The sequence below is a fragment of the Emys orbicularis genome, chromosome 4 (genome assembly GCF_028017835.1).
Source record: "Emys orbicularis isolate rEmyOrb1 chromosome 4, rEmyOrb1.hap1, whole genome shotgun sequence".
NCBI classification, from domain to species: domain Eukaryota; kingdom Metazoa; phylum Chordata; order Testudines; family Emydidae; genus Emys; species Emys orbicularis.
In genome coordinates this window covers 132,959,718-132,979,750 of record NC_088686.1, presented here as the reverse complement: position 1 = coordinate 132,979,750, position 20,033 = coordinate 132,959,718, and the positions used below count along the sequence as shown (strand labels likewise).

Genomic DNA, 20,033 nt, shown 5'->3' with positions numbered 1-20,033 from the left:
ATGTTCTCCATCAGCTCTGCATCAGCACAACACAAAATGTTATGTAGGTCTTATATAAACGGTGCCTTTTCCTCAGCTTAAATGTTAAAATGCTTTATATTTTTGGATGGCCTTCCCCACCAGACAACGCTAACTTTGGGATGGGCAGTAGTTAGACCCCCGTGAAACTTTGTTTTTAGATTTTTTTTCTTTCATTTTATTTTTTGGGAATTTTGTGTTTTTGTTTTATCAGCCCTGCCTCCTCACACACCCCTCACCCCCTCCTCCATCCCCTTCCCCTCCACACTCTTTGTACAGCCGCCAAATCCTCCTGCTGACCCCCACCTGCTCAGCACGCATGTGACCTGTACGGGACCTGCCATTGGCTGAGTGCACTCTGTCTGGTGGAATTGATCCGGTTAGCTCACCATTTGTGCTCATGGGTGCTGCCATTGGCTACTGACTCTCTCCTGGCTGATTAGAAGCTTTTGATTTTTTTTTTTTTCATTTTATACATCGCTTTTTTTTATTTTGTGGTTATTTCATGTTTGAGAATAACACGGGGCTCTCGTTAGTTTCCAGCCTTACTTGCTTATGTTCCCCCTTAAAGGTAAAAATTTTGGTGAATGAGAGGTTTTGAGTAACCAGTTCAATGTGTGGAGAAAATAGTACTCCTATTGTACCTTGAATATAATGAACTGAATGAAGGTGTGTCTAGAAGTTGGTCTTCTAGTTAACTCATTTTAATGCTGCTCAGTAAAAGCCACTTGCTGCTGTTCTAGATAAAGGACTAAAAATGTGTTTTCAGGAAAAATAAACCGTAGGAAATGGAAACTTATTTCCTGTTACATTTAAATACTCCATCAACACATGGGAGCAGGGAAAGCTTTTTCTGATCTTGGTGTATAAAGGTTTCAGTCTGTTGAAAAATAATGGATTCACTAAGTACATAATGTAATCTCAGGCTTTAGATGCTGCTGTTAACTGCTGGAGTTCCAAGCTCCTGGTTTCTTCATAACGTCTCTGTGGCTTCAGTTAGAAACCTAATCAGGGTGTGTGTGGTGCACGTGTTGTTCAAGTGACCATATTTAGGTCTCTGCTTCCTGATTTACCCATATCTCTGCAAAGAGGGGCTGACCACAGATTCCTGTGACACTGTTTAGCTTTCATCCCCAGAATAAAAACAGAAAACAAGTCTCCCCCCTAGTGTTCTATAGATGTCAGACTGTTAGGATCCCGGTTGTTCTAAACAATGACTTTAGAAAGCATTTCATTGGATGATAATGGTACTTAGTTTATCAATATATTTGCAGTTTTTTTCACTAGACAAGGAAGAAGAATATTGATCAAGAGTTAGTGTGGCTATGGGTTATAACTGCACCTTACTCGGTCTATTTCCTTAGTGTGCTAATCAATAAATCTTTACTCCAGTGAGCACTACAAAACTGTCAAACAGCTATGGAAGCACAACCTGGCTTCTGTCTGGCAGCGAAAGAACTATCACTTGGGCTCTGATTGGACAAACTTGAAGATGGATGATGAGTTAAAGGGACCGAAGCATCTAGGTTGATCTTGGCAGAACTGGCAGTTTAAAAAAAAAAAGTCTTTGTCTGTGTATGTTAATGACCAAGATTAAACGTTTTTAAAATTAAGTCTTTTGGTATGTAAATAAAATAAATGTCATATGGATTTTAGTCCACGTGTAGTTGCTCTTCTAATTAAAATAGAGTTTTAATAGGCAGCAACTTTGTCTTGTAATCTCAGGTCTTGCAAGCAAAGCAGGGGCTTAAATGAAACACCAACAAGTAAGCTTGGCAGAATGACTTATTTTTTTTATAATTTTGAGGGATAATATCTGTTTTTAAGCATTTTTTATTTTTATCCATTTTAAATTTTCACAGTTTCACAATTTTGAGGTATTCATATTTTTTATTTTCAAATTAAATTTTCAGCTGTGGGAAATTATGGGGGGATCAGACAATTACTTAATGACAGACATTAAGATTCAAAAAATTAAAGCTTTATAGCCATTAAAGCAAATTTGTTAACATTGCATGTCAAAATATACAAAGTACAGTAAATAGCCTTAAATCAAACTAGTAAGTTCCCAAGTAGCATTTTTCTTAGCTTTGCCTATCTGTAAATTTTGATTATTGAGGGAAAAAATTGTTGTTTGTATGTACAGTGAAATCGACGTTTACTGACATTTACCGATTTAAAAAAATGTAGTCAATCCTTCCAAGCCTGCCTATAAGGAGTGGTTTTGCTGCAGGAAGTGGTGTCACATAGTGTATCCGCTTCAGAAACAGTATGGATGAACATTATACAAACATGGAATTGAAGTTAAACTAAAGTCAGAGCAGACCTGTTTTGGCAACTCTTGGTGTAAAGTAGCTTTCCCATATGTAAAACACAGATGTGTTTTAATTGCTGACTCTGGTATGAAAACTTGAGAAGGCAAAAGAGCCCAGAGTTTTTTGTCTTGGCCTTATTTCTTACAACTCTTACAGGAGTTTAGAGCCCTATCTCTGCTCAGCTTTCTGATTTGCTCAAAGTGAGTGGAGGCAGCCAAGTGAAATAGTGAAATTGAGAAGTTCCCCAGTCCCTGAGGAGCAAACAGCAGTGCACAAAAAGTGCTGCACTGTATCTTTGTGTACTAGTCTGCTTCAAACTGCTACTGAAAGATAAAACAAGTGCAAGACAAACTGTGCCAGGTGGGCGCCCCCAGCCCTGAAGCTCCAGGCGGCACAGCCCCAGCGCCCGCCTAGCCTGCCCCAAGTCCCGGCCGCAGGCTGGCCGCCCTAGCCCCAGCCCCAGCACACTTCCTCAAAAAGGAGCAGCCTGCCTGGGCTGGGGCCAAAGGGGAGGCAGCAAGCAGGAGGGGGCCTTGGGGCGGAGAGTGGGTGAGGCCATGCAGGGCTGTTTGGGGAGGCATAGCCTTCCCCAGCTTATGATACGTGCCACCCATGTCCTTAGGTAACAAGGTGTTTGGAACCGAATGCTATATTCTAGGGGTAGAGGCATCTGTCTTGAATAGAAATCAAAAAGCCTTAATGGTGGAAGCTTGAGCTTGTAGAATGGAGCAACTAGGTAGCCACAGGATCTGGCTGTTTTGGGTTAGTTTATTCTTGACTATCTCCAGAGTGATCAGATAGTCCCAGCTGTACACAGAAATGAAAAAAAGTTATGCCATTGGATTCCCATCTTCCTCTCTCTGCAAGAGCTATGCCCCAAACCCATGGTGAATATCCAGCAGAACCATGTCATTGTATCCCTCACCTGACTGACTCAGACATGCATGCCACTATGTATATTTCGGCATTGCAGGAATACTTTAGTCTAGTTCTCAAACCCATATGTCTGGCAAGAATGATCAGTTAAAGGAAATCTAATGAATGAAGCCTGTTATCTGGCCTCAAACGCTCTCAGGAAAGAAAGGGCAGTTTACCTGCTGGGTGTGAAATAGATGGCTCTGTAAAAGCATGCTTCAGCTGTAACCACTTAGTGCAGAGGTGTTTTAGGACTGGGCAGAAATACCTTTTGTTCAGTGAGTAGACTTAGGGATGCTTCCCTTTATTCTGAGTGTGGGGAACTAGAATGTTCTGTTATTACATAGGCTCTGGGTCTGCTTATTTGCACATCACAGTGGTAAAGGGAAAGTGGTTTATAAATGCAACATTCAAACACCTTGTTTTTTCTTCCCTTGTCTAAAATTGTAGAGAGAAAGAAAGAGTCCTTTGCCAACCATTCTGGTCATGAACCCAGGACTAGCGTCACTGAGCAAATACCACCACCAGAACATAACTCCTTCACCGCAGCTCCTGCCAGAAAAGTAAGTGAATTGGGGATTGACTTAGTCCAACTGTGCATTCCATTGTTGCTTTAAAGCAATTGGGTGCACTGGAGAATAGATTTTCTTAAACTGGTGTTCAGAGAGGTTGCAAGACTTACAATCAGATACTATTCTCTCTCTGATTTAACAAAGAGGCACAGTTAATGGCATAATAGTCTGGGACATGCACAAATAGGGCTAATTTTGTCTGGTGTGCTGTCTTTCCATTATGTCACCCTCTGAAATAAGTTGGGCCATTTAAAAACAAAACAAAACACGTTACTGCTTAACAAGTACTCCTGGTTCTCTGGCCAGGAAGGACCCCACTGCCTGTTTGGTGACAGAAGCAGTTTTGTCTACATCTGTTCCCCTAGTTCCTTTCAGCAGGAAATACAGCAACAGAGAGAACTCCATTGAAACTGTCCTTATGGAAGCGACTGGTAAAATTCCTGTTTTTGCCCTTCATGGCAATGTGACAACAATGCAATTGGTATTGAAGCACATAGCCTGAAGATCCATCCAGGTTACATAACTTGCCCCAGACTTGATGGCACTGTATGAGCTATGATGCTACACTAATGAGGTAGAGGTGAGACTGCTTGTCATTTCTCTGGCAATGATATTCTCCCCCCTCTCCCTCGAGTGAAGCTCTCTATAGCTACTGAGATTAGACATAAACCTCTTCTGACTCTAAATCCACTTGGCTAGCAGGAGCCATGAGTGTGGTCCCTATGTGTATTCCATAGATGCCCGAGACTGGAGAATTTGCAAGTAGTGTCTGTTGGTCCGTTTTTGGGCCCTGGTGTTCTTTGTGCTCAGTATCAATGGTATAAGGAGAGGTGCAGACCAACCGCCTCTCCTGTTCATTCTTACTGTTGCCCAGCCTGAGTCGGAATCCTATGTCCAGAGCCACCTTTGCACTGTTTTCGTACCTGTAAATATCATAGTGTATAGTTTCTAGTGTTTTCAGTCTTTTAATTAGCATAGTTTAGTCCCCCTGCGCTCCGCTCCCACCTTGGGGCCTCCCCTCTCCATTTCTTTCACTCCCCTCAGAAGGACCATGCCTAGAGTCCTGGGATTTAAGAAATGTCTCTTGCCCCTGCCCCATCTCAGTCAGCGATGATGGCTAGTGCTGCCTTTAGTGTCTTGGGGAGGCTCACATCTCCGCTAAGTGCAGCATCTGCCTCTGCTTCCCTCCCCAAACCTGAGAGGCGACAAGGGTTTCAACTGAGGAAGTACCTCATGGAGAAAGTCATGAGACCCAGTCAGAGCCTGGCAGGTGAACCCTCTGGTACATAGGCCTCGGTCTGCAGGCAGTGCCCCTCTGAGCATGAGCTCCGAAGCAGAGGCCAGGAATGTTAAGTCAGAGTAATCATTGCCTCAGGCCTCTTAGGAGAGTTAGGGGCACTTTCATAGATCCTTTTCCACATTTGCTTCTAAAAGAAGGATCCCTCCCTGACTTGGACAGAGTCAAGTGAGTCCTCGTGTTGATCCTAAAGACTCAGGTCTGCCTAAACCTCCTGACCATGAGGGTAAGGTGTGAAGGAGAAAAGACTTATCGGTATTGGCTCTGGCTCACAACTTGAAAGCCAAAGGATCGGCACCTGCCAGCACTGACTGGGAGCTCCAGGATAGACTCCTCTTCAACTGTACTGACTTGTTCCCAGAAGGATCCTCTGAGCACCATCAGTCCCAATCACTGGGACACCTCGTGTTCTGGGAGGGACTGAAACTTTTACCTCTTTTGAGGATATTTTCACCTTACCTTGTCCTCTGTTTCCTCTCCTTTCTGGTGTGATCCTCCTGAGGGACACCTCAACAACAGAAGAAGAAAGAAGAAACAACTCTTGAGGAGAAGGGACTAGTCCTCTATTCCATAGATGAATTGAAGCATTCATCCACCAGTGCGGCCAACAGAGCCAGAATTTACCTTCTCATTGGTTGATTCTGATGTCCAGACAAGCCATCGCTTCCATGTAGGGGGTTGGCTCAGACAGAGACAGCAGGAGATCTTGGACCCATCCTATGCCCAGACGTGACCACCTAGGGGACCGATGGTATCCACTGCATTGAGATTTCCCCCCCCAACCAGTTGACACTTCATACTGGCCCTGTTGGGATCCATGGGATCCCTATGCTAGAGACACTCCAGATCTATGCGTGAATCCCGCCGGCCCTCTCCTCCTAGTCAACGCCAACTGGCTCCATCAGAGCACGTGGAAGGAGGAAATGGAGCTGGATCAACCGGTTCTGACAGATGTCATCGTCTTTGCCTGATGAGGCAATTGCTCCATCCTCAGCATCCCTGCCTGAAGACCACAGGCAATACCTAGAGCTCTTGCAGAGTGTGGCAATTGAACTCCAGATTCCACTCCAGGAGATCCATGATATGCAGTATAAGCTCATGGACATCTTGCAGCCCACTGGCCCCAGTCAGGTGGGCCTCCCAGTAAATGAGGCCATCATGGAACCAACCAGGGCAGTATGGCATACTTCTGCATCTTGCACCCCCACCCTGAAAAAGGCTGAGAATTGCTAACAACCAGGTCCTGTTAGCAAAGCACAATTTTACAAATTACTCCAAATTCTTGGAGTTCGAAGACACTCCATCAGTGGACAGGGTCCAATTCCAAGCCCTCACTGATGAAGGCAAACTGGTAGCTAAGACTTCTTTTCAATTTGCAATGGACACTGCTGATACCACATCTAGAGCTATTGCTACGGTGATACTTGAGGCATGAATCATGGCTTCACTGTTTGGGGTTCCTCAGGGAGGAATCCCATTGAGGACTTGCCCTTTGAGTCTAACCTCTGTAACGAAAAGGCGGATGAGTCACTGCGCTCATTAAGACTCCAGGATGACACTCCACTCCCTGGGCATTTATAGCCAGCACCAAAGAGGAAACACCACAAACAGATGTATAAACCAAGACATCTCCCTCAGCTGTTCTACTGCCAGCACCCTTACGACCTGCCGTGCAATGTCAGAAGGTGCAAAGCCCTAGGTAGGCAGCTCTTTCAACCACAGCCACTCAGCCCCATCCACCAACTAGAGGTTACTTTTGACAGGATGCTTGAGAACTACATACATTTATTGATGTCATCTCCAACTGCCCCCCCAAACCTTTGGTGGCCCCCTCGCATTTTTCACTTACAATTGGAGGGCAATAACAATGGATAAGTGTGGATTGGATACCATCCACTCTGGCTATGCCATCAAGTTTCTCTCCTTCCCCCTTGCAAACCCCTTTCCTGGCCCATCTCCAGGGACCACCCTCAAGAGGAAATCTTCTGTAAGGAGGTGGACTGTCCCCTCCAAGGTCCCCTCCAAGGAGGGGATATAGAGTAAGTGCCACCTCAGCATCTAGGAAAAGGGTTCTACTCCCTATATTTCAGTCTCCAAGAAAAAAGAAGGATGAAGACCCATTTTCGACCTACATCAGCTGAATATTTTTATTCGCAAATCATAATTCTGCATGTGCACATTGGCATTGATAATTCTCTTCCTGGAGAAGGGCATGTGGCTCACGGCTCTCAACATGAAAGATGCTTTCTTTCATGTGGGCATTCATCTGCCCCACAGAAGGTTCCTCAGATTTCTGTTTGGACTGGCAACCTCACAATGGTGGTGGCCCAGATGAGTCAAAACAGCTATACCAACTTCCCATACCTGAATGAATGGCTCCTAATGGGCAGATCCAATCAGGAGGTTCAATCAGCCATCCTATCTTTGCTCCACCTTCTGACATCCTTGGGAATTTGTGTAAACAGAGAAAAGTCTACTTTGAGTCCCACAAAAACCTTAGACTTTGTAAAAGCAACCAAAGAACTGACTTCAGCAAGGGCCTATCTCCCTATGGACCAGTTTCAGGCCATGAACAGCTTAATTCAAGTCACCCTCAGACCTCAAACTTACAGTCAAGGTCTGTCTTTCTCTGCTAGCCCACATGGCCTTGTGTACTTGCATAACGCCATTCACCAGGCTTCACCTCTGTGTACAGGCTGGCTTTGGGCTGTTTACTCATCAGACAGAGACTAAATGAATACCAAAGTAACAATCTTTGCCAAGGTCACGGCTTTCCTGGTATGGTAGATGAACCTGGAGTAGGTGCATGTTGGAGTTAGCATTCTTTGTGCACACCTGACGGGACCATAATCTGTATTCCACTACCCACCCTCTTTCCCCTCTGCTTTGGATCATGACTAGATTCGCGATAGCGAAGGATCTGGAGAAGCAGTTGGTCCGCACCTCCCCTTACACCCTTGGAGCTCTAGGATTCAGGCGCAGACCTACAGTCACAACGTGCAAATTCTCTGGTCTCCGGCACAAGGAACATGGGCGTACCCATGTTTGGAATACAGATAGGGACCATACACGTCAAAGAACTTCCAGTTACAGCTGAGTAACCTTCATATCTTGCATTCCTTTTGGTGGCCCTGTGCTTAACATCTCAGGTTCGTACACTGAAGTGCAGGTTGTTATATGCTAGGTTATTTTTTTTTTAGAGTGAGCTAATAGATATGAGAGATGCAAGAGGTTTCATAGTTAGTCATGAATTGTTTTGTATGTGCCAGTCAGCCTAATTGCTTGCCCAGAGCAAATAAGAGAGCACTCCCTATGGCATAAACTTAAATTTACTTAACCAGGCAAGTGATGAGGAAGAGAGAGAGAGCAACTATGAATAGTGCAGTTAACCCTTTCCCTGCTGCATGCATTCCAGCTACCTCAAGCCGATGAGCGCTTCCTATGCAAGTATGAAAATCCGAAATCTCAGTAGTTTGAGACTTTTGATTAATTGAAGTGGGTTAACACAGAGTAGGTGTACGTTTGTTTTATAGATAAACTCCTTGTGTACCCACTCATCAGATTAACCGAAATCCCTTAATTAACACAACTTTGCTTACAACAACTGTCTCCTGCCTCTCGATCTTTTTCTGTGTCTCACTACCATCAGACTAGATTTCTTGCTGGGAAATGTCAGTATAGTGGCCTCACTGTGTCTTGTAAGGTAAAATCTAATAGCTGTAAGGTCTCCATGAGGTACGTGGGTTAAGGTAATCCGGTAGTGTTTAGCTTTTTTTTTTCTTTGGAGTGAAATCCATCCAAAACCACATTAAAAAAACATGAAGGTTGCAGTTAAGTACACAAATCTCGAAATGCCAGAATTAAGGTCCCGTGTGCAAACTAACTGTCCCATTGTAAATATGCATTGCAATAGTGTTAAATGAGTGCGTACTACACAGGTACAGCAAAAAAAATACACCTCTCTCCTATAACCTTGCACATGAGTAGATGGAGGCAGATGCTCTGCAGGAGCCTCCCTCTTCTAGTATTGATTATTTTCATGGATCTTCTAGTACTGATTATTTTCATGGATCTCTCTAGCATACATAGAGAAATATGCCAGTACTACAACATGGTACATATCTGTAGCTGAAACAAAGTTGTGAAACAATTGTATATTTGAGGAAATAGTATGTGGTTGTATAGCTGAAGTCCATAATAAAACCAATACAGAGCAGCATGTACAGAATACACGGTTGCATCGTTTCTCATATGAAGTGTTCACTTGCAGTCATGTGGGATGAGCTGCATAAGGCACTTGGGCCTTTGCCATTCTTGAGTAGTGCACCCTTCTTAAACACATGCTGACAAAACCTTTATATTACACCTTTTTATTCCCTCTCTATATCCTAATTAACCTTAACTTGCATTTACAGATTAGAATTGTGTGTGTGTATATGTGTCTAGCTATCGCTAGAGACTGCATTGAATCTCATGCTTTAAAGTGTAACCTACTTAGTAAAACTCTCTGGGAAGTTAAATGATATACTGTCTGCAGTACCCTAGCTTCCTACCCGCTGTTGTCTTCTCCCACCGCAGTTCACCAGTTTGCTCAACAAATCAGAGGAGCAAAAGGATGAATCTCCCTCATCTTGGAGGCTTGGTCTACGGAAAACCGGCAGCCACAATATGCTAAGTGAAGCTGCTTCCCGGGAGGCACTGAGAGAGAGAGGTTCCTCCATCTACCGCTCTTCATCGAGTCCCCGGATTTCTGCATTATTAGACAACAAAGAAAAGGTCTCTTTTCCCTCAAAACAGTTTGTAGAGAATCCCATCTGAGGGGTGCTTACCAAGCAGCGTCAATCAGCTTACCCATCTGTAAGGCCATCCCACTTTTGAGCGTCATCCCACTGGGTTTCAGTTATGGCCACTCGTTCGTAATCTCCATAATTTAATGCCCCTGTCATTCTTCTTGCAGCTTTTTTTTATGCTGCTTGAATCTGTGTTCAGATGCTTTAGTACATTTATACTTTCCTCCTGTTTTGAAAAGTACGCCATCTTACTTTCTATGTTGGTAGTTCATGCAAAATTGTTGGAATTCAGCCAAAGCATTCCTTTTACCCCTTCCTACCTAATTTGGAGCCTGCCTAGCAATCCCCCGGCAGTTTGGCATCCCACATACTTTAGTGGGGAATGTCTAATCCAGCCAGTGAGTGACCTGTGTTCACAGTAGGTATTGTTCTGCTCTGAATCTAAAGTCTTCCTCAGTGTGCTCATTCAGCTCTGCTGCCCATTTACACACGATCTATCTTAATTTAGAAGCTGCCCTCAATTACTAGCCTCACCTTTACTATGCTAGTTGCCAGGGAAGCCAACTCTCTAAAAAGAACATATGGTAAATTCTAGAAAACAGATCTTTTGGGCTATTTCTTGAAATGGTTCCAGGCTGACTCCTCCATGCCAATTTTTAAACTTTAGAGCAAAGGCCTTGAAAACTGGCAAATTTGGAAAAATTAAAAACTGACTCACTTTTAGAAGCAAGAATGGAAACACTAATTCAGAGGTGTTGCTGAATGCCATTGAAGATGTAACTTCCATGTGGAATATACAATATCTTGAAATACGTTGTTTTGTTTTTTCCTTCAGGATAAGGACAGCAAAAACTACTTTGCCCCCATAGCCCCTAGAAGACTAAGCAGTACGGGTGACATAGAAGAAAAGGAAAACAGGTAGGACTTGGACTGAATTTAAGGCTCAGATTTTATTCTGGTGAAGATTCTGCTGGAATTTAATCCTTGGAAATGCCTTTCTGCTGTTTGTGTTCATGCTTCATAGTTTTCACTCATCACTCCCAAGCGCACAGGTGTTTGATATGGCTTGAAATCTGGCAACATTTTATGAAAAGTGAATTTAATGGGCCCTTCCCTCAGTAGGCGATAGTATCTGCTCCCTAAACTCTTAAATTATTGGCACACTTTCAGAATTTAAAATGTGAAATGCTGAAAACGATGATTATACACACATCTCTCCCCTCCATTGTGATACTATGCAGATGCCTTCTTGTCCTCTAAAATAAGTCTAAATTTGAGCTCTATCCGAGACCCCTGCTTATTGTACTGTAACTTGCTCAAACATCATCTCTTCCATCCCATTCGTTTTTGTCCACCAGTTGCTTCTCGATGTAGCTTAAGTTTGTGAACTCTGGTGCAGGGACTCTTCTGTGTGTCTGTAAAGTGCCTAGCAGGATGGGGCCCCAAGTCTTGTTTGGTTACTCATTGCTGCTGCTGCAGTATAAAAATGGAAGCAGCATCTGTCTCATAACATGATTATTTGGGGAAATGCTGCCTCCAGTGGGTTCCTTGCAATGTGATCTAAAGGGAGTAAGATTTGAGCTCGGCTTCATTTGTAGAGCCAGCACAAACTATAATTGTTGTGAAGCAGTTACACCAAATAGGCTCTGAGAAACAATTTCACAGCAATTATAGATTCTGTACTGTTCTTGTTACATCCTGCCTGCCGTGCTCTAGCTTCAGTCTCAAACTGCCACCATTATTTGGATCTTAGCAGACAATTTGTATTTGAAATTACAGGAGGGATGACTGATAAAGCTGAGTGTTTTTGAACAGTGCCTCAGACTGTGCTGTACCCAGCTGATTGCTGCTAAGTGTCCCTTGCTCTGTAGGATGAAGAAGGATCAGGCTATATTAGCAGATGGTATTCACAGTATACTGTGTGACACAATTTTTCCAGTACTTTTCTTTTAACACCAGCCAAATCAGTGCTTCATGGAATGCTCTAGAGGCTTGAATTAAAACAGCACGAATAGCTTGAAATCAAAATTGAAAAATAATTGGGAGCTCTGAAGCATATTAGCTCATGCTACAAATAGGTTCTGATTCCTATAGCTGGCGAGAGGCAATTGCCAGAGAACAACACACAAGATACTTCCAGCATGGGAGTGAGGGACTTGAGCTCAGATTCTTAGATCCCATTCCCCTGCTCCTTCACACGTTAACACTCGTAGGGGCATTCATTTGTTTCTGAATCATGGCACATAGTTCTAGTTGTTGCTAAATGTTTATACATGCTGCTCCTGGCTCCTAAGTCAATAGCCTAAGACTTACCATATTGGCTCAGGCCATTGATCCGTGGCCTGGTATCCTGTCTCTGGCAGTGACCAGTCCTTGATGTCTCAGAAGGTAAAAGGAGAGAGGCAGGGAGAGCAAGATCTTTCTAGATCTAATGTATGAAGTGATTTTCTATAAACAGTCTGAATTTGGATCAAGTGCTTGTGGTCAGAGACCTTGTGTTAATGTGTGTGCAAAACACTATGCATTCTTGTGACATTAAATAAGTAATAAATACTTGGCAATTACCAGAGCCAATTTTAAGGGAAATAGTTAATCAAAATGTCCCCGTTATCCCTGTGGTGAATCAGGACTGTAGCTGGAAAAGGGTTTATATTGCCTGAATGTGGAGGGCTCTTTGCTCTTGCCACTGGATGTTGAGACTCCAGCACTTAACTTCGTGCTCAGCAGTGTGATAAACCACGACAACATGGCTCCAGAGTCTTTTTAAACTGCCGAAGTGCTCTCTTCTGCCTCAACAGAGAATCTGCTGTTAACCTGGTGAGGAGTGGCTCCTACACCCGGCAGCCGTGGAGGGATGAACCAAAGGGAAACGAAGCCCCCCAGACTGGTGCACCTTCCACCTACGTATCTACCTACCTGAAAAGGTACCACCTGTAACAGTTAAAATAAGTTGCTTACTGAGCAAAACTGAAGTTCTTAACATGCCATCCAGGCTGTTGAGTGGTTGCTTTCTTTCTAATTGCTGCATTAGTGTGGCTGGCCTTGGTGTCCTCATTGCTTTCCCACACCCAGCAGCAAACATCCAGGCCTGCTTAGCTTTTTCATTATAAACCCTGTCGTCTGCGACTTAGATTTTCATGGATTTTAAAACGTTGGGCTAAACTTTAAAAATTGTGTTCGCATAATTCAGATGCAAACTTTTTCAACAAATTATATTGGTGTAATTATGTTAGATCGCTAAAAACAAAATTCCTCTTACTGCACCCTTGGCTTAGCGGAATTGTAAAATGCAGTCTTGTGGGGGCCCTAAACAGGTCTGGGAGTCCATTTCTAATGGTGTTGCACGTTAGTGCACAACTTTGGATAACAAACTATCCCAAAATAACTTGGAGCATTCCTGTTTCTCTTCTCTCCTGTCTGTGCTGCTTCTCTTAAGTCCAAGGCCAGCAGCTGGAGCAGAAAATGAGTGCTCCAGAGTTCATGAGCATTAACAGCCAGACTTGTGAGGAATGTGACTGGTATCCAAAATCAGCCAACATAGTCCATTTCTTCTGGCAGCAGGAAAATAGCTTTTGTGCAGGTGCATGTGCCACTCTACATAGGCAACTGCTGCTTGCTGATGGGATGGGAAGGCAGAGTCAGGAAAGAAATTTGCTCTGCATACAGCTTTTCCCAGTTGGCCCTGTCCATTATCAGTTTGGAAGGGAGAGGTTCACCTGGTATTGACTGCTCCTGGACTGAATGGACCAATGGCCATTATGACAACCGTTCTATTCTAGACTTCTCTCATCTCAATTGAGAGAGGGAGGAAACTGGCTCCTAGTGAAGGGGGATGGTGAAATTTTCACCCCTGAACTTGCCTTGTGAAATGACAGGCTCACTCACAAGTGTGTTGCTTAAAACTTGAGTCTGTAAAACCATCACAGATCATTAGTGCAAGGGAAGTAAAGTTTACAATTTTAGATGACAGGTTTCTTTTTAGATGAGGCTTTTTTCCAAGTGCTAGACCCTCAAACTGAATAATTTGTCCTTAATGTGGCGTAACTCTGAATATATGGGGTGAGGGAGATTCTTGTGAATGTTACCATATTCCTTGTGTTCTAGTGTTTAGGGGATGATAGCCATATCCTATGAAAAGGCTGAGTTTTGCTATCTAGCTGCTGAGTAAATGGAGTTATTCATACACAAGGGGAAGCAGCTGGATATTTTCAAAGCAGGAGACCTTTCTTATGAGGCAGCGTTCCATTCCAATGAATTTACATCCATCCTGGGATCTGATGCCGCCAGCCAACGGTGTGTGCTTCTCTCTCACTTGACAGTCAGACAGGTGGCAGCTGGTTGCAAGACTTTCTCCTCTGCTGCCAGATTGTCTCTTAGACATAACATAGATGTTGTCACTTTAGCTGACATGGTTCAGGTCAGTAACGTTACTGAACAACCTCAGTTCTGCTGGGATTTTAAAACTTTCTTGCTTTGTGACTCAGCTAATCCAAAATCAGATTTACAAGGAATATTTACCCAACCCGCCCCATGGTGCCATGATTAAACTCGGAGGCAGTAGCTGAAGCTTTGGCTGGCACAGACCACTTTTGAAATTGCACACAGTCAAGTTATTTCCTATGAAAGGCCTCATTTAAGCATTCATCTGAAGGGAGAATATCTTTACATAATAGGAAGAATGTGCAGCTATATGTGGCTACAAAAACCAAGGTGATAACTTGTGCATCTTATGCACTAAGAGTGAACTTGTGATCTGTTTGTATAGTAGTCTCAAATACCCCTCCATTGTAAAGTGCAGAGAAACAAATAAATGCTAACTATTTATAGATCATGTATGAAATGTTAAAGACTTACAGGTTGTGAAAGACTCTAGTCTCATACACCAGCGTGTAGCATGAGGAAGGGAATCTGATTGTCCTTCACGTAAGGTAACATTTTGTCACTAGAAACGTGACTTCCTGGTACTACAAAGTCTCTAAATAGATCTGTAAAATCAATTCCCTCTATCTTAGGATGGGCCTTTAAAATGGACGTGCCATACTTTAATGTAGTTAAGGGAAAAAATCTCCACAATTTTTCAGTGTGGCTTAATGAGGAATACAAGGCTGCTCCATGTTGAGACCTTAAGTTTTCTTCTTAATCTCTGCATTTCCCACACATGTTGCTTTAATTGATCTCAAACACATTCATTTAAACTGTATAAATGCTCCTCTATGTTTGCAAATGGACCCATAGTGGACACCAGCTATTAGTGACAGATCCCCCTGCATCAGTGCTGAAAAGGGCTTTCCTGCTAGTGAGGAGGGGACAGCTGTTTTCATTATTATTGCGGAAGGTGTTCTTTAGACTTGGCAAATGACAAGAATATTTCTCAGCGATGCTGAAAGTGTCATTCCCTCTCCCCACCTGTCCCCCCCCCCCCCCAACCTCCTCCTGTGTGCACACAACAGTGGTGAAACAATTCTCAGCGCCCCTTGCTGACAACCAACCATAACACTTCCATTTCTGAGTATAGACTGGCCTTAAAGGTCTAGTTCAGGTCACTTGCTGATGCTAAAACATGCAAGAATTGACATCGCAAATCAAACAAGTCTAGGATCCTTTGACAGCAACTTGATACTTCAGAGGAAGATGCCAGATACTCCAAAATGGACTAACCTGCTCATATGATCAGCTTCTTCCTACTCCTCCCTAGGCTCTCATACTTAGGACAAAAATATAGAAGGGCTATGCCCCATGTAATATAATTGAAAATGTTTTCATTATGCATGAGACACAAGGTGGGTGAGGTAATATCTTTTATTGGACCAACTTCAGTTGGTGAGAGACAAGCTTTCAGTAAATCCAGTGTCTTTATTATGACCGTGATTTTTAGTGTCTAGCAAAGTTACGAGTTTAAGCTCCCAGGCTTGGCTTTTGAACGTGTTGTACAGGTTTGATCAGTTTTAAATATGTTGCTGTGAGTTTAATTGAATGTCCCCTTGTTCTTGTATTGAGGGTGAATAGAAGTGCCCCAACACCTCTGTCTATACCATTCTTTACTTTAGAGAAGGAATGAGAGATCTACACAGTCCTGATCATTTCAGTCTATTGTTGCATGAAAGGCTTCCCATTAATCACTTTCATTGCCCAGTCTCTGGACTTCTATTCCAGATGTGAACATGGTATTCCATGTACAGTTGAAAAACCAGGTCAGTTTCAGGTTTCATCTCAAATTGTCTGACATCGTCTTGCATAAAATGAAGGGGAAGGGTCAAATTTATTACAGGCAAAGCAAGTAGTGTCTCCTGTTTAAAGTTGACCACCACTTCCCTATATTATACATACCTTATTTTCAGTTGTGTATAACTTTGGTTAAAGTTTAGCATTTGGGCTGAAATTTTGCATGTAAGGTGTCTGCCTTCTGGCTGATTTTTTTTTTTGTTTTTTGTTTTTGTTTTTTTAAACTTTCAGTTGTTTCTGAGCATGAGACTAGAGAAGTATATGTTTTGTCCATGTTAGAAAAAATTTAGTTTCGTTAAGAAGTGTTAGTATCCCCGTGCTTTGCAGCATGGACTCAGATGGCCTTTGTGTTGGGGATATGCCTCTTGCTGTTCCTGAGAAAATCTACCCAAGTTAGAAGTCTTTGGAAAAATCTCATGTTGTACATGCTCAGTAGACGTCAGCAGCTATGTAGTCCTGGGCTGGAGCATGCTCAGTAGTTTTATGAGGATGATACATGTGCAGTTCAGCCACATGAGCTGGGAGGGACTCAGTGAGGATGGAATCTTCAGAGATTTTAGCTGCAAAGTTCCATGTCTCTACTGCTCATGTGCAAACTGACCTTTTTCAGAAGCTTGTAACTTAACCAAATTTGGGTGGATTTTCTTGAACAGCAAAAGGAACATCCCTGACATAGTCTACCTCCCTGTCAAATGTCAAGTCCCTGCTTCAAAGCACGGAGGTGCTAGAGTTTCTCAGTGAAATAGCTGTGAGAATTTTTTAACATGGCAAAACATAATTCCCTAGCATTATTCTTGCATATGGTTGAACCATTTTGGCTGAAATGTTCCAAAAATATCCAGTCTGAGGCAGACAACCTGCATGGAAAATTTTAGCCCAAACTATTAAAAAGTTTGGCAGACTTATAAACAACTGGAAACAGGGTCAGGCAACGTCTGCCTATGTCTATATATACGTTCCTTGGGTTAAGTGATTTGATCCTCTGTTATTGTCTCCACCTTTCCCCAATGCTTGAGAACACTACTGGTGGTGCCAGTGGTGCTGCTACAGGTGGGAGCAGGATTTTCCTTGTTTTTGCCTGTTCTCTGAACTTCCCTGATTCACTTCCATCCCATTATTCTCTCCCCATGACTTACAGAGCAGGGCCATCGTTGCATCATTGATATATGTCCAGAGTGTTCTCTTCGATGACCTCTTCTTGGTCTAATGTCTCTTGCATTCATTTTGCTGAGATTTAAATATTCCCCCTCCAATTCACCTAAGGGCCTGTGATGGTCAGCAACTGGTTAACCATGTGCTGAAGGGAGTGATCTTGTGATGTTTTACAGTGCTTCATTTGGTAGAAGTAGTGACCTCAACAGTCCCTACATTTCAGCCAATCGTAATACATCTGCTACCTCACCCACTACCATTGGTTCATCTACCTCATTGGGCACCCAGTGGCAACTTGCCTCTTCCTGTCCTACATCTCTTAGTGCGAACACTACTGCATCAATCCGCCAGCATACCAGGTAAGGGCTCTGGGCTCATCCAGAGAACACGGTAGAATGCTCATGTCCTTAACCGACATACACAGTTCTGGGGGTGGAGGTTCTGAATTCTAAACTGGTTGGAAATCAGTTCCATTATATAATGAGCTCCTGAACAGTGGGTGCTGATGAGGCATTTCAGTTGAAAAAGTGCATATATTGTGTTCAGACTGTTTTAACAATGCATACCGTTAAGACTGCATACACAGCCTTAGCTTTGTCACTTCCTGACTTGTGATTAACTATGCATCCTTATTTTTCTAGGTAGCTCTTCTTTACAGCATGTGTAATTTCTAGTGCCACTGAGGTTTTATTTTTGAATTGCAGGAGCTTTGAGACCATCCCTCCTCCTGCTTATTGACCAATTAAATTCCCTCAGATTTTCCAGTCACTTCTACAACAATCAGCAGTGATGTCAGGAATAATTCCTCCTACTGCTTATTCTTCTAGACATCCTTAAAAATGCCTTCTTATGACATTCCATCATACCATTGTATTCATAGAATTGGGGAAAAGTTGTTCCTAGCTTCTAATGTTTCCTTAAAGGTATTGGGGTCTCTAAGCCAATTGAGTTCACTTGCTTTGTATCCCATTATGTCTTGTATCTTTCAGAGCCCCATACCGGCAACAAACTGACTCTACTGTAGAGAAAAATACAGAGAACATCTCTGCTAGCACTCCACTAGGTGTAATCACAAATCGCACTTTACTCAGCACTGCCAATGGTGTTACATCTGCCAACGCCACGTCAACTACTGGAACGGACTCCTCAAATGGAGAAGCCAGGGAGCGAAGAAGGTTAGTGATCAAAATGATGGTGAACTTCATCTGTGGTGTGTGCAGATAAGAATTGATAGAATCATTCTTTCTGGGTGGTGCTTGGTGTTAGTTAGAAGATTTGAGTGTCTTAGGCCTTTCTGCAAAGACAAACACTGATGCCAATTGCGGTGGTGGTGTGTGGTGTGGACACATCTCTACAGCGAACTGTGGTCTAAGACATGTTCGTTCCACAAAACAAACAGCCCTAACAACCTACAGCTACAATCACAACAATCTAGACCTGGGTGTGGGAGGAAAAGGAAAGGGAATAACTAAGCAGAAGCTGAATTCTGGTATGGTTGCTAGACAGTCAGTTATGCTCTAAGAGTAGCAGCATTTTAAAAAAACTGCTGCAAGCATGAGGCTGCTGTTGCCGTTTTCCTTTTCATATGGAATTATTTTAAGATCGGCAGGAAATAAGGCTGGGGTAGCCAGTTTCAGATGCAAGGTAAGATTTTCTTTAAAAAGGGAAGTGCAGAACATCAAATGAGCACCATTCCTTCATGCAAACAGGTGAAATGTGCCAGGACAGTCTTACAGTGGCATCAGGGTCAAGTAAATTTTAATAAAAAAGGCACAATGCTGATTTGCATATTTCTAATTAGCAGCCTGGTTTTGACAAGTTACTGTCAATGGGAGAAGAATGTTTAAAGCAACTAGACTCTTGTAAGCTAAAGTTAACTCTTTCCCCTCAGTTCCCAGCCCTACTGAGTGGGGAGCTCTGTGCTTGGTTCAAAAATGAGGGAGGGGAAAGGATTATAATGGAAATTGTTAGATTGTTTACTACAGCTAAAGTCTGTATCACTAGAGCCCTGCAAATCTGTGGATATCTGCTTCATATCCCCGGACCATTTTTGCGGATAGTGGATTGGATGCAGATACAGCTGCGCAAGGCTCTACTTACCGGTGGCGCCTGGCCCGCAGCATCCCAGTTGGGGCAGCCTGGGAGGTGCAGTGCGCTTGGGGGCAGCGGCAGCAGCAGCCAGTGGCTGGGGAAGGGTGGCAGGTTGGAGTCGGGGCTCGCCGCTTTGCTTCCTGTCCCACAACTCGGGCCCCTCGGGCAGCACCAGTGTCCCCACCATGGTCCGCCCAGCAGCACTGGCCACGCTCCTGGGCCCGCACCCGGCCACGGGGATTGGAGCGGGCGGGGCCCTGGCACCCCTTCGCCCCACTTTGATGCAACACCACTGCTGCTGCTGTCACTCGCGAGTCCCCGGGAGGAGCACATGATGCCCCTCCATTTCCCAAAACAAACAGAAAAAAACTGTAAGCTCTCCTTGTCTATTCTCAACCTTCTCACATGTGAATCTCAGTCTAATTTACCGGTGCTTGGGAGTGTGATCTCTAGCAAACCAGCAAACTGTGTGTAAATCCTGTCTTTGTGGCCAGTGTGTTGGTTCCTCATGCCACCCAGGACTTAGTTACCTAGTCACCCCTTGCCTCAGTGAAAGACCCCGACTTGGTTGTGCTTAACTGGTAGTCAGCTTCCTGGTAATACTGGTCTGCTAGTCATTCAGACAATCTCCTCTGGGCTCTGCCAACCCTTACTTTGCCTT

At 43.6% G+C, this 20,033-nt stretch overlaps 1 protein-coding gene across 4 annotated transcripts in view; it reads left to right on the top strand.

Annotated features, from left to right (window-relative positions):
- The window catches only part of PPP1R12B (protein phosphatase 1 regulatory subunit 12B), a 158,440-nt gene that overhangs the window by 58,262 nt on the left and 80,145 nt on the right, over positions 1–20,033 (top strand). For 2 of the 4 annotated variants that reach the window (XM_065402538.1, XM_065402537.1), the window contains exons 9-14: positions 3,699–3,811; positions 9,696–9,893; positions 10,743–10,825; positions 12,706–12,831; positions 17,458–17,640; positions 18,271–18,456. In XM_065402538.1, the coding sequence (XP_065258610.1) occupies positions 3,699–3,811; positions 9,696–9,893; positions 10,743–10,825; positions 12,706–12,831; positions 17,458–17,640; positions 18,271–18,456 (889 nt within the window). The remainder of the gene's footprint in view (positions 1–3,698; positions 3,812–9,695; positions 9,894–10,742; positions 10,826–12,705; positions 12,832–17,457; positions 17,641–18,270; positions 18,457–20,033) is intronic. The other 2 variants (XM_065402540.1, XM_065402539.1) reach the window with 1 other exon arrangement.